The sequence below is a fragment of the Schistocerca americana genome, chromosome 2, assembly GCF_021461395.2.
Source record: "Schistocerca americana isolate TAMUIC-IGC-003095 chromosome 2, iqSchAmer2.1, whole genome shotgun sequence".
In the NCBI taxonomy this organism is placed as follows: Eukaryota; Metazoa; Arthropoda; class Insecta; order Orthoptera; family Acrididae; genus Schistocerca; species Schistocerca americana.
Window position 1 is genome coordinate 132006359 of NC_060120.1, and position 13461 is coordinate 132019819.

General features: G+C 41.2%; 1 protein-coding gene across 1 annotated transcript in view; it reads right to left on the reverse strand.

Moving 5' to 3' along the window:
• Positions 1–13461, reverse strand: part of LOC124589517 (importin-5) — a 169004-nt gene that overhangs the window by 118904 nt on the left and 36639 nt on the right. The window contains exon 6 of the mRNA XM_047131559.1: positions 12978–13103. Coding sequence (XP_046987515.1) covers positions 12978–13103 — 126 coding nt within the window. The remainder of the gene's footprint in view (positions 1–12977; positions 13104–13461) is intronic.

The following is a 13461-nucleotide window of genomic DNA, read 5'->3' on the forward strand; positions in this document are numbered from 1 at the left end:
TCTGCAAAAGCAACCGATGAAGTATAAAGGCTTCCCAAAGACCACTTTTTAATCAGTTAACTACAATCAGTAAGGCTTTGTCTTCAGGCATGTAATATGACAACCTTTTAAATTTGTTCATCTCAAAATTTTGATGCAAAGTTACTAAAAATTGGCACTGAATTTTCAGGTCCCTAATTACGAATTACAATGGTGTTAAAACTAACCAGAGTTGACAACAGCTTTTACCTTAAAAATAGTTAATAAAACTCCGTACAGCAGAGTACTGATTACCTAAAACAATTTGGGTGAGGAGGGTTGTTATGATAAATGATTTTTCAGATACACGATTTTTATAAAAACATATTGGATATGAAATTAATACCAAATTAAATACAAAACTGTACATTCAGTATAGCCCCTCTTTCACACTTCCCCATTGTTTACAACATCTGTTAATGTCTTGTCAAATTTTCTATGTTCACAATGTTAATTTGTATTCACTTGAGCATTAACATACCTATAAATTTCCCCTAAATTTACACTTAATGAAACAACATTCATGGAAAACAGGATTTCTTTCAAATAAATAGATATTGTTATTGGGTTGGCTATCAAGTAATGTTTATAAACATTATGCCTTTGTTTTACTACTCCCTAGATCTGCTTCAGTATTAGTCATGAAAACTTGGAACAAATTGTGGCACACATGCTTTGTTGCCTTTCACTGCCAGACAAAATATCTAATAATCTTGCACACCAAGACATCTCTTGTTGTGGTGGCTACTTGGATTAACTGTTCCAACAGATGTCGGAAAATGATGTATCACTTCAAACGGCCATGCACTTGTGGTCACTACCAACCTCAGCTATCAATACTGTCTGCTAGTATGCTAACATTATGGTAGCCATATTATTTCCGTGTTAACTTGGCCTTGGAATTATGATTATATACCAATGACACCCACTTCCCAATATTTGTAACTAATAATATAGCATAGTTGCAGGCAGGCACAATGAAAAGGCACTTACACATTAGCTTTTGGCCAAAGCCTTCATCTCATACACACCATTCAGTCACTTAAGCAAGCTCACCTTTTGCACATTTCTCAACAGCTCAGACCAGAATGCGACTGTCACGGAGAATGGAAGCAGCAACCTGGGTGCGTGCGTGCACGCATGTGTGGTGGGCAGAGAGAGGAATGTGGTAAGGGTAAAATGGGTAACTGCATTGGCAGAGGGTGGCACACGCAGAGGATGGAAGACAAGAATAGGGAGGAGGTGACAGGATAGATGGGATAGAAACTGGTGGAGGGTGTGGGGACAGTAGGTTGCTGTAGGATGAGGCCAAGATAGTTATGGGAGCGGAGTATGTGTTGTAAGGACAACTCTCATCTGTCAATTCTCCCTCTTGTTCTCTCTCACTGTTACTACTCATTCATTCATTCATTCCCGCTGATGCTGTCTCTTCTCACTGTTCCAGGAGAAACTGTGTAATATTCCTACTCTGACCCTGTGCTGTAGGAAAGGAAAACTAAGACGATCCTTGTGTTGGCTAACAAATTGTCTTTAACCGAAAGCTATCCAAATTGCTCAACTCTACATTTCTATGACCAACAGAACCCGGGGTACAAGCCCTGGAAAAATCTGTTTCTGTGTGCAGCGTTGTGGTACTATTGGGTAGTGCATGCCGCCAAATGCATACCAACTGAAAATCCTCGAGAAAACATTCACCAAGCTAAAACAGACTACAATTCTAAAATTTTTGGCAAAAAAGTAGACTTTTCAGTCAAAAAGCTGCAGACGTATTCATATGTCAAATTTATGTAAGATAACTGGTTCCCACTTAAAGGTCATTAAAATTAATACAACACCCTGTTGTTCTTTTATAATGTACTTGCTTCAATAGTAATCTCCATTTTTAACTCCTTTGAAAAGTGTAGAAGTGTTTTTCATTGTATATATTTCATATTACAAGTCTTACAAATAAGACAAAAGGACTGACTACATACTGTAGCCTGGAAAGTCCAAAATGGTCATTAATGTAGGCCCAAATATTATATGCAGCAACACCTTTCTGTAACAATGTCTGAAGTTTTCAATGATGCCCCAGTTCATCAATTGGAAGACTAGAAAAAACTAACTTGCAGTCTTCTCTTTCAAGTAAAAAGTTTGGAGAATGACTTCAAGCATTATCAATCAACAACATACCATATCCGAAGTCCCAGTTCCAAGCTGCTGCTGTTTTCTTTTACTTAAGAGGTACATACAGTGTCATACCTTTCTATAAACGTCTGTCTGTGAATTCTTTTTGTTTCTGCAGATGACCAATAATTTTATTCCCTTAAATCACTTTGACAGCTACAGACCCATCAGTTTCACAAAAGTCGCGTGTGAATTACTTGAGAGAGGAAAGAAATCACTTTTAATCAGTAAACGTGAAATTGCAAAATAATATTTATTTTGAGCATGTCCAACAAAAAAAATGCTGCTGCATTTTTCAAACGGCTTATGCTATACTGTTAATAGAATGGGATCACAAACAGGGAGCACTCAGCATAGCAATCATCATTGGAATCACCTTTGTTTCTAATTTCTTCATTTTTTCATTCTTGTTTACTTTTACTTCCAGTTAATAAATGTCAGTGTATGAGACTGACAAGGAGCACACTGCTCTGTAAACTGTTGGCTCTTTGACGACTTCATACTTCTTGCCACAGATGTCTTCTCTCGCACAGACGACGACAAAAACCTGGTCAGATGGTTTTCTACTTTTTTTCTGCTTATTGCTGCTTTACATTGACTGTTTATCTTTTGATGAAGTTGGTAAATCTTTATTTTGGGCCTCTACTTTTCTTCATATTCTTCCGGTACAGTACAAACAGCGATATTCAAGGCATGCAGTTCTCTGGCCATTGGCCGTTCGGAATTCTATTTTTGATTATTTTTCCGTTGATCTGGTATGGCAGTTACAGTTTTGGATGGTTGAGCCAGTAGTATGCATTATGGTCTATGCACTACAGAGATCTTGGCAGTGACCTGTTTTGTTGCTGTGGCGAATGATTTGATGAAAGTAGGGGACTGTACTGACTGAAATACCTTCTTCGCTGCACATACAGTACACATCTAGATCTTCCACAATCCCCTACCAATAAATACTGAGCATTTTCAGCTCCTCGAAATGTTGCTGTTTGAAAAATTAACCTTTTCAGGTGTAGCTGTACAATGGGTACCTGTTTCATGTGCACAGACTGCATCTGCCACACATACGGCTGACTGCACTACCACAAGCAACAGAGGGTCTCATGACCGCTGTTAAAACTTAATCATAATTAAGTCGTCTCAGAACTAATGTTAAACAACAGTTAACAAAATACGTTCAGCTGATCAGGAATTTAATTGCAGTTAACTCCTTGTGTTACAAAGGAAAGTGCCGATGATATATGCAAAAATGATACTCGCTGTCTGTTGTGCTTATGCATGCTTTTCAGTTTATCATCATAACATACCAGAGCTGCACTATACAGAGCAAGAAAAGGAAGCCTAATGTCTCAAAATTTGAAACTGATATCATTTTAGAGCTGGTCAGCTGTAACGCAAAAACTTTACAATGCAAAAAAAAAAGGGTAGGTGTAGTGTTAAGAAGATTCTGGACTCTTCAACAGCTTGAACGGTGGATAATGCTGTACTACGATCTGACCTACACACAAGTAGAAATTATTGTTAACATACTTCATCATATACATTCCTGGAAATGGAAAAAAGAACACATTGACACCGGTGTGTCAGACCCACCATACTTGCTCCGGACACTGCGAGAGGGCTGTACAAGCAATGATCACACGCACGGCACAGCCGACACACCAGGAACCGCAGTGTTGGCCGTCGAATGGCGCTAGCTGCGCAGCATTTGTGCACCGCCGCCGTCAGTGTCAGCCAGTTTGCCGTGGCATAAGGAGCTCCATCGCAGTCTTTAACACTGGTAGCATGCCGCGACAGCGTGGACGTGAACCGTATGTGCAGTTGACGGACTTTGAGCGAGGGCGTATAGTGGGCATGCGGGAGGCCGGGTGGACGTACCGCCGAATTGCTCAACACGTGGGGCGTGAGGTCTCCACAGTACATCGATGTTGTCGCCAGTGGTCGGCGGAAGGTGCACGTGCCCGTCGACCTGGGACCGGACCGCAGCGACGCACGGATGCACGCCAAGACCGTAGGATCCTACGCAGTGCCGTAGGGGACCGCACTGCCACTTCCCAGCAAATTAGGGACACTGTTGCTCCTGGGGTATCGGCGAGGACCATTCGCAACCGTCTCCATGAAGCTGGGCTACGGTCCCGCACACCGTTAGGCCGTCTTCCGCTCACGCCCCAACATCGTGCAGCCCGCCTCCAGTGGTGTCGCGACAGGCGTGAATGGAGGGACGAATGGAGACGTGTCGTCTTCAGCGATGAGAGTCGCTTCTGCCTTGGTGCCAATGATGGTCGTATGCGTGTTTGGCGCCGTGCAGGTGAGCGCCACAATCAGGACTGCATACGACCGAGGCACACAGGGCCAACACCCGGCATCATGGTGTGGGGAGCGATCTCCTACACTGGCCGTACACCACTGGTGATCATCGAGGGGACACTGAATAGTGCACGGTACATCCAAACCGTCATCGAACCCATCATTCTACCATTCCTAGACCGGCAAGGGAACTTGCTGTTCCAACAGGACAATGCACGTCCGCATGTATCCCGTGCCACCCAACGTGCTCTAGAAGGTGTAAGTCAACTACCCTGAAAAGCAAGATCTCCGATCTGTCCCCCATTGAGCATGTTTGGGACTGGATGAAGCGTCGTCTCACGCGGTCTGCACGTCCAGCACGAACGCTGGTCCAACTGAGGCGCCAGGTGGAAATGGCATGGCAAGCCGTTCCACAGGACTACATCCAGCATCTCTACGATCGTCTCCATGGGAGAATAGCAGCCTGCATTGCTGCGAAAGGTGGATATACACTGTACTAGTGCAGACATTGTGCATGCTCTGTTGCCTGTGTTTATGTGCCTGTGGTTCTGTCAGTGTGATCATGTGATGTATCTGACCCCAGGAATGTGTCAATAAAGTTTCTCCTTCCTGGGACAATGAATTCACGGTGTTCTTATTTCAGTTTCCAGGAGTGTAGATTTCAAGATCGAGATTGATTTTGTACTTTCATTTGAATGGAAGAGGTTTGTCAATCTTGCTCATTATCAATGAAAAAGATATTTACTGACAAGATATCACGAGGCAGTCAATAAAACCAGAAAACACACACACACACACACACACACACACACACACACACACACACAAAGTTTCGTAGTACAAAAAGTTCCAGTGTGTAACTTGGGTTTACTTTCTGACATACACTGACAATTATGTTAAGATTTCTGACCACTGGATAACATTTCAAAATGTGTCCTTTACAATAAGAGCAGCAAATAGATTATTTACAATAAATAACATCGGCTACTGCATGTAATACTTCTATTAAATCAAATGTGTGTGTGGTTTGTTGTGTCTTTATATACATTACTTTTTAGGTAGGTGGACACAAGCTGGCTTCCTTTACCTTCGCAGCTCACAACACACTCAATTATGCTACGGCTTAAACGGAGCAGCCACCTCTCCATGTCAGTATATTGTGTAAAGACTATATTTACAAATGTCATTATTTGATGTTTAACTATGACAAATTGTATGAAAATGACATGCTTTTGATAGACCATCACTGAGCCATAGTAGCGAAGTCCACTGTACCTGCAACTCCAGGAAATACATCAAGTATGCTGAAGCCATTTACCACGGAATGCAATTCTATTCCGGAAGGAAACTTTATTTATTGTGGAGACATTTCTGCTATGATCCCCGAAGCATCACTATAATTCTTTGTGCTGTTGTACTACGTACATTAGCGCTGTCACCACCAACTATATAAAACGCACTAATTGCATATGTCCTGAAGTCATTCTATCTGTTCACCTGCGAGACGGGGTTACTCTCATACGTAAAAAATTCCAACCTCTCACTGATTTGACCTAATAACCACTACATTGTTTCTTCTGAACAACAAAATCTAACTTCAAATGTCCTCTGTAATCTTCAAAAGGATTTGCCCTTTTCACATGTATACCAATAAGGCTGTAGTGACTGTATGTTGTCAAGATAACATTGTCCATTTTCTAGGCCTCCTGAAACATCAAAATGCACCACCGTCTTGATACAGTACGTGTTTACTTTATTCTAATCACTACGAGTTCAAGATACACAAGCCTCCAACCTCCATCAACTTTACCTGTTATCAACTAACTTACTTAACTTTAACCAAGGTTCATGTACTCTAATTTTGCAATGACTACAGTTAATAGCCAATTTAACACAATGAATGCTGCTGCCTTATCCAGTTGAACATTAACCTTTTTCATGATATAAACTTCTACTACACCACCACCTTTCCATTCCTGAAGCAGCTCATGTGTCTTCAAGTACATCATGTCCCTGCAGCTGACAACTTCACTGCTGTACTTTGTTACTTTGTAGGAGTGGCTGTCAAACGCCTACTTGCTAAGCATATTAGCATTTAGCAGCTCATGTACTTCAGCAGCTTTTGCTGTGTCAATCCAGAGCATGCCAATTTTAAATTACTTGCCCATGCTGATCCTTATTTCTATGGAGTGGGGATAATAAATTTAAAAGTTTTCTTCCTTTTCCCCATGTAATGGATCTGGGAGATGTGTTATTTTCTACCGGATTTGTCGATACCAAATTGTAAATGTTTTTATATATTTTTGTCACAATATTTTTTATTGTAATTTGCCTTATTATACGTTAATTTACTTATATTTTTGAGAGTGAAAGCATATTGATTACTATTAGTCAATGTGACGAAGAATATCAAAGAGACTGATTACAAGTGGAAGCTTGTGTGTTGTGTAAAATGTCTTTGACGCTGGAGTCGTCTTTGACTGTACTCAGTCGGCAGTGAACTCGTGGTGTGTGTTGAAGGTAGAACAGTGTGCAGGTCGCCGTCATAATAATTTGGAACTGAACAGAAAAAAATGAATTATGTTACTACTTTTTCTATATAAACTTTAAGAAGAAACCACATTCGAAGAAATGGTATTTGAAGCACCAAAAATGACGCAAACGCATTGAACCAGGTCATTTCTGCAGCCGATGAAACTGCATTGTGGAATCATACTTCCACTAGACAACTGAAGCCAAGACAAATATCGCCTCGTAAACATTTCACGGAAACGGTACTCTAACGAAATATGCCAAATTTAAGTAAATAAAAAATAGTGGGCATATTCCACCCAGTAACGTGCCTTGTAACTAGAATGGCCTTGAGTAGTTTTATCAGATTCCTCAAATGAACTGGCACAACAGCACACCATGAGATAGGACTTCTTTTCCAGTGCTCACAAAAGCACTCTCAAGTGTACAGTGTAAATAAATTAGCTGTGCTCACAGAACCCCGGCCCAGAAAACCCAGATTCACATAAAACTTATCCACCTATTACCAGCCAGACATCCAAGGGGAGTATACAAGACAGTCAAAGACCAGACTGCAGCAGAAACAGTGCCGCAAAGATCTCAGAGCCTTGTGCTCGCTGAAAAATAAATGTGCTAACTCATGAATTGTCAACCCTTGAGAGGGAAATAGTCAGATGGAATACAGGGAGACTGTGGCATGGGAAACGAAGACATGTTACAATGGCTCATGACCTTGTGAACAGTGTCATGGACTCACAAGAGAGACAAGCGACCTATGGGAACACGTGAAAAGATTAAGGTAAGAGGAACTGCACTGCTGGGTGTTAATACTGAAGAAAATAAAAAGTTATTAACATGAATCATTGGAGAAAATCTAACTACTGTGGACGAGTTAACTCTTCATGCTCTGTCACTCCCCAGTTGCTGAGTGCATGTTTAAACATGGTCCTGGGCTTCCCTGAAGTGCCATTGATGCGTTTGTGTGTCCTGTTCTGCCAACTTCACTACTGCCAGCAAGTTACTTCCATATCTCCGTGAATAAAACCTCATTTCAATATCTTAAACTGTTTATGAAGTATCATGATTGTTATGCTCATGACTCCCGATGGCAGGGACACAAATGGGCATGGTGCGCATGACTGCCCATCAGATATAAAAACCAGTAACTCGAGAACGAAATAAGGTATCGCCCCACTCTCAGAGTTAAATAAAATGTCGATATCTTATCTACATTTTGTCTACAACAATGTACAGGCTAAAACCAACCGCACACAAAGTTTATGTTGTGTTTTTTTACCTCTGCAAACACACTAACGTTCTACTTAATTTTATGCAGTGTAGTAACTAGCTTTAGTTTTTAGTTTAGTTTTAGTTATGTCGTGTTCCGTAGATCATTTTCCCGATTATTTTATTGATAAGATGTGGCACTAGATCAGTGACGGCCACGGCATGCCAAACTGCACGCATGTACAGATGTGCTGCACGCGTGCCGTCCAGGGCTTGGTCCGCCTCGCCACTACTCGGCTTTCCTCAGTCTTTCGCGGCACTGCTCGACACGGCGCGACATTAGACTAGCTGTGCGATGCGACATCTTTTCATCCGGCATAGGGTGAGTTAGTTGATTCGTCTTGGCAGCCATGTTTCTTCCTCGCTATTTCTTAGTGATTCGTAGGAAGTTTATAAGTACTGTACAGTGGTTGTTGCAATGGAACACACATTCACGAAGTGGCGGGCGGGGTAGTGACACAACGCCACGAGCCTTCAGAGCTGAATGGGAATTGCAATATTTTTTCGAAGAGAAGATGAAAATTCTCAATGTCTATTACGCAGTCGCATACTCACCGGGCACCACAAATTTGCAATAGAACAGCATTATAACACCGCACACAAAGAACTTAATGATTTAGTTGGGGCTGATAGATCAAACGAGTTGGCGGAATTAAGAAGACATAGTGTTATGCAGCGAGACGGACCGAACATGAGTACCCCTTACAAATCTTTGTGTTTCTCATGTTTGTATTCCTACATATTTGTCGTTAGAATTCGAATTTAGAGTTCACTCAATTTTTGTTTGGAACTCTTGACGCCACTGGAAGTAAAGTAGTTTAGTGAAATTAGTCTTTCCAGACAGACAATAGCGGATGTCTACAGGCAGTTAATTGATAGTGCCTGCAAGTTTATTGCATTCTCGATTGCTTTGGACGAGTCGACAGACATTTTGGATACAGCACAACTACCTATTTATGTTCGTGGAGTCGACACAAATTTGCACGTGACAGAAGAACTGTTAAGATTTAGTACCAATGAAAGACACAACGAGGGTTACCGACTCACTATAAGCAGTTGAAGAGGCAGCTGAAGCCGTTGACCTGAAGTGGAAAATGTTATGTTTCAGTCACCACAGATGGAGCGCCAGCAATTCGAGGGCTCAAAATAGGCTTGTAGCATTGTTGCATAAAAAACTAGGACGATCGACGTAAGATATGTACGGAATCATTGTTTTGTACACCAAGAAACTCTTTGTGCTAAATATGCAAATTTGGAGCACGTGATGAAGTTGGTAGTCACCAAAGTAAATTTTTTGAACGCATGGCTAAGTACACCGTCAGTTTAAACAGTTTCTCATGAAACTGAACGAAGAGTACGGAGATGATATTTACCACTGGGAAATACATTGGTTAAGTTGAGGGTCATGCCTCAGGAGATTTTTCAATTTAAGACTCGCTATTGTTGAGCTCCTGAAGAAAAAAGGAAAGGCAGAAACAAAATTAGAAGATCCAAAATGGATTGCAGACTTCGCCTTTTCAGTTGATCTGACTGCACACTTGAACGCTCTCAATAAGACTTTGCAAGGTAAGAAGCAGCTTATTTCTGATCTGATGAAAAAAGTGGATGCATTTAATAAGAAACTCACATTGGGGAAGGAACAACTCATGACAAAGAATACAGCCCATTTGAGAAAACGCAACTTCTGACGAATACGTTTCTGTGTTGGAGGAACTACAGGCACAATTTTGTAAACGTTTTCAGGACATTGCCAGTCTGACATCTGTCCTTAAACTATTTTCTAGACCCTTTGCCGTTTCAGTTGAAAGTGCCCCAGTACATTTGCAAATGGAATTGATCGATCTCCAGTGTAATTCCCGTTTAAAGGACAACTTTTTTTACGAAGGTTTTCCTCGGGGAGAGTTTGCCTGTCTCCACAATGAGGCTGCAAAAGTTATATCAACGTTTGGATCGACATACGTGTGCGAAAGGTTTTTTTTGCCTATGAAACTAAATAAGTCACGATTACGTGGCAATCTGAGTGACGAAAATACGAGAAACTGACTACGTTTATCCATGTGCTGTCAGTTTGTGCCGGATATGAACTTTATCATATCTACAGCGAACCAAAAATAATTAAATTAATGGTGATAATTTTGTTGTATTTGTCATATGTTTTGTTGAGAATTGTAGTTATTGCAAATTCTGTACAGTAGTTCCAGATAATAAAATTTGCTTGTTTCAAATGTAGTTGGAATCACTTATTCCACATCATACTGCATGCTGTAGACTACTTTTACATCCGCTTCTATATCTCAGCTTAAATGTTGTAAGAATTTTACGAGTGACGATGTGAGAAGCACAATATTGTTGGTGTAATGCAGTTTCAAACCCAGCGTTATTGTTATTTTTCTGTAGGTGTACCAACAGCCAACAAAGATTGCGGCTCACATATTTGTCCTGCAACACCTCAAACGAGAAATGCAACTCCTGGAAACTGTCCTGAGGAGCAATGGGTACTCCACAAATTATATTAGAAGTGTAACAGAGCCAAACACTCGGCGAAGTAAGGAACCAGAAAAAGAAATGTCGGGTACGGCCCTTCTGCCATACATTCCCAGAGTGACGGACAGAATCGGCCGTATATTGCGCAAACATGGCGTAAAGACGATTTTCAAACCAACAAGGAAGATCAAAGAGTGTCTTAGATGGCGAAGGAGAAAAGAGACCCACCTGCAATGTCGGGAATATACTGTATACCAAGCACATGCGGAAAAGTTTATGTCGGAATGACTGGACGATCCATCAACACCAGGATCAAAGAGCATAAGCGACATTGCAGGTTGGGGCAGGTGGAAAAATTGGCCGTGGCAGAGCACGCACTGAATGAGACCGACCAAGTAATAAAATTCGCCGACACAGAAGTTCTGGCTGTAGAGAAGCACTATCACACGCGCTTGTTCAGAGAAGCTGTAGAAATACAAAAACACGCGAACAGTTTGAACAAGAAAGAGGAAAGCCTTAAGGTAAACAGATCTTGGCTTCCCATACTGCAGCAAACGACCGTCGCAGGTAGCAAGAGGAGAACCGCACCGGAAATGACCGCAGAGAAGCCCTCGGACGTTGGCGCGCCAGGTACATATAGTCTGCGCCCGCGAGCTCGGCTCCAGTTCACCACTGGCAATGGAGGGTGAAGCTTTGACAATGCCAGCCACTCGTGCTGGCGAAACGTCAGAAAAATCATTATATGAACGTCGGCCGAAGAACCCGAGACAGAAGCCAATAGGCAGTTTGTCAATTCCTTTTGTGTTAAAAACTGATTGTCAATGACAAGGTGTGACACTCGCTTTCCGTCCGAGTCATTTTAGCAGCCTTTTATGATCACGGCTCTTGCACTGTGTTACATGGCTGCAATTGGTACACTGTTCCTTATTGACACATGGCACAGTCTGCGATGATACACCAATAAATTGGGAACTTCGTTCACGTTGTAGTCTTGGACACAACTGAGCACATTGCTTCTTTAGACTATTCTGCCATCTCCACATCAACCTATCTTTCTGTGCTGATCCCATGCAATTAAAATACACAGCACTTGACTTTCATGAATTACATCAGTGGTATGGCAGGTGGGGCCACATGACTGCTTGATAACACTACAACACTCCAAAGCAAACAATGTGCTCTTACGGGAGGTGGGGTCCAATGGGCTTACAAACCTCACCCAATGCTCCCCAAGGATATCCTTGATTTTCTCAAGAGACTTTGTAATGTCTCAAAGTGAATAGCTATCTGGGAATAAGGTTTTCTGTAATGATATACAACTGATTAGTAGTGTTATTAGAGAGTGTAGGGTTAAGTTAAGCAAGGTGACTGGAATAGCTGTTGCAGTTCTGTTGGACACTGTGTGCATTTTTACAAGGGGAAGAGGGACCGGAAGACACAAAAATTTGTTTCATAATTAAATGTGAGTCAATTCTGCTTATTGTGAAGGACTGTTGCCAATCTGTATACCTCTAAATGTTGGACGATCTGGGGCCATTGCGATTACTAAAGAAGAAATCAAAGGGTTAGACGGATTCAGCAACCCCAATGGCCCCAGATCCATCTGTCCCTCTGAGTTATAATTCCTTCATTTTTGTTATGAATGTCTGGGTGGGTTTCTGGAGTTGAACATGGATTGTTCAAGAGCCTATTGCCTGTACCTCTTTCAGTCACATCGTATCACCAGGGCAAGCAGTGATGCTGGTTTGCAGTGTGGATCTGAGGGACCATATCTGATTAGCTGGAAATTGTTATAAGATAGGTTTGTGTGTGACAAAATTTAGTCATTTGGCAAGCTCAGTATGAAACAAAGAAGCCATTATCGGTTATGAGTCATGAGGGAACTACAGCCAGAGAGAACCTGGAGAGCAGAGGGGGTGGAAGTTTTCACGACATTAATGCAGCATGGGTTAATAAATGCTGCACTGACTGAGTACTTCATTGCAATCATTCAAATGTTCACAAATGTTTTGAGCCACCTGGGAGACAGGAAGAAGGAACTATCAAAAATATCCTATTCTGGACATCTGCTCCTGCTTCAGCAGCGAAAGCTACAAACATTAAAAGGAATAAAATTCTACAGTATTATACCTAGTCATCTGTGTTAAATGTAATATTGCTGCAACTGAAGTAAGCATATTGAATGATCTTTGTATTTGATATCTTACCTTCATGCAAACACATAACAGGCTGTCCAGTTGGGGTCGTAAAAATTTTGGGGAAGATTCACTCATATCAATGAAACATTTTAACAATGAATCATCTTCCTGTTTCTGTATACTTTCAACTGTGACCTGAAATTTCAGAAAAACAACATAATTAATGGGAATTATATAGTTCTGCTGTTAAATGAGAAAATCATGTAGTTTTCCCCAAATAATGTTAACAAAACTGAATTACCCTACAACGAAGTACATACAAAAATTTCATTTTGTGCATGCGGTGCCCCACATCTTGTCAATATTTGAAAAAATTCATTTCAAAGCTGTCAGCACCCACTGATACAATAACTCTTTATTAAGAACCACTTTCAATCATTAATTGTTTTCAAGGATTATTTATTACGCATGAAAGGTAATGTTCTTACTGAGGTTAAATAAAATAAGAATCATCCTGTGTTGCTGTTGTCAACAATTAAGTGCATCAATATCT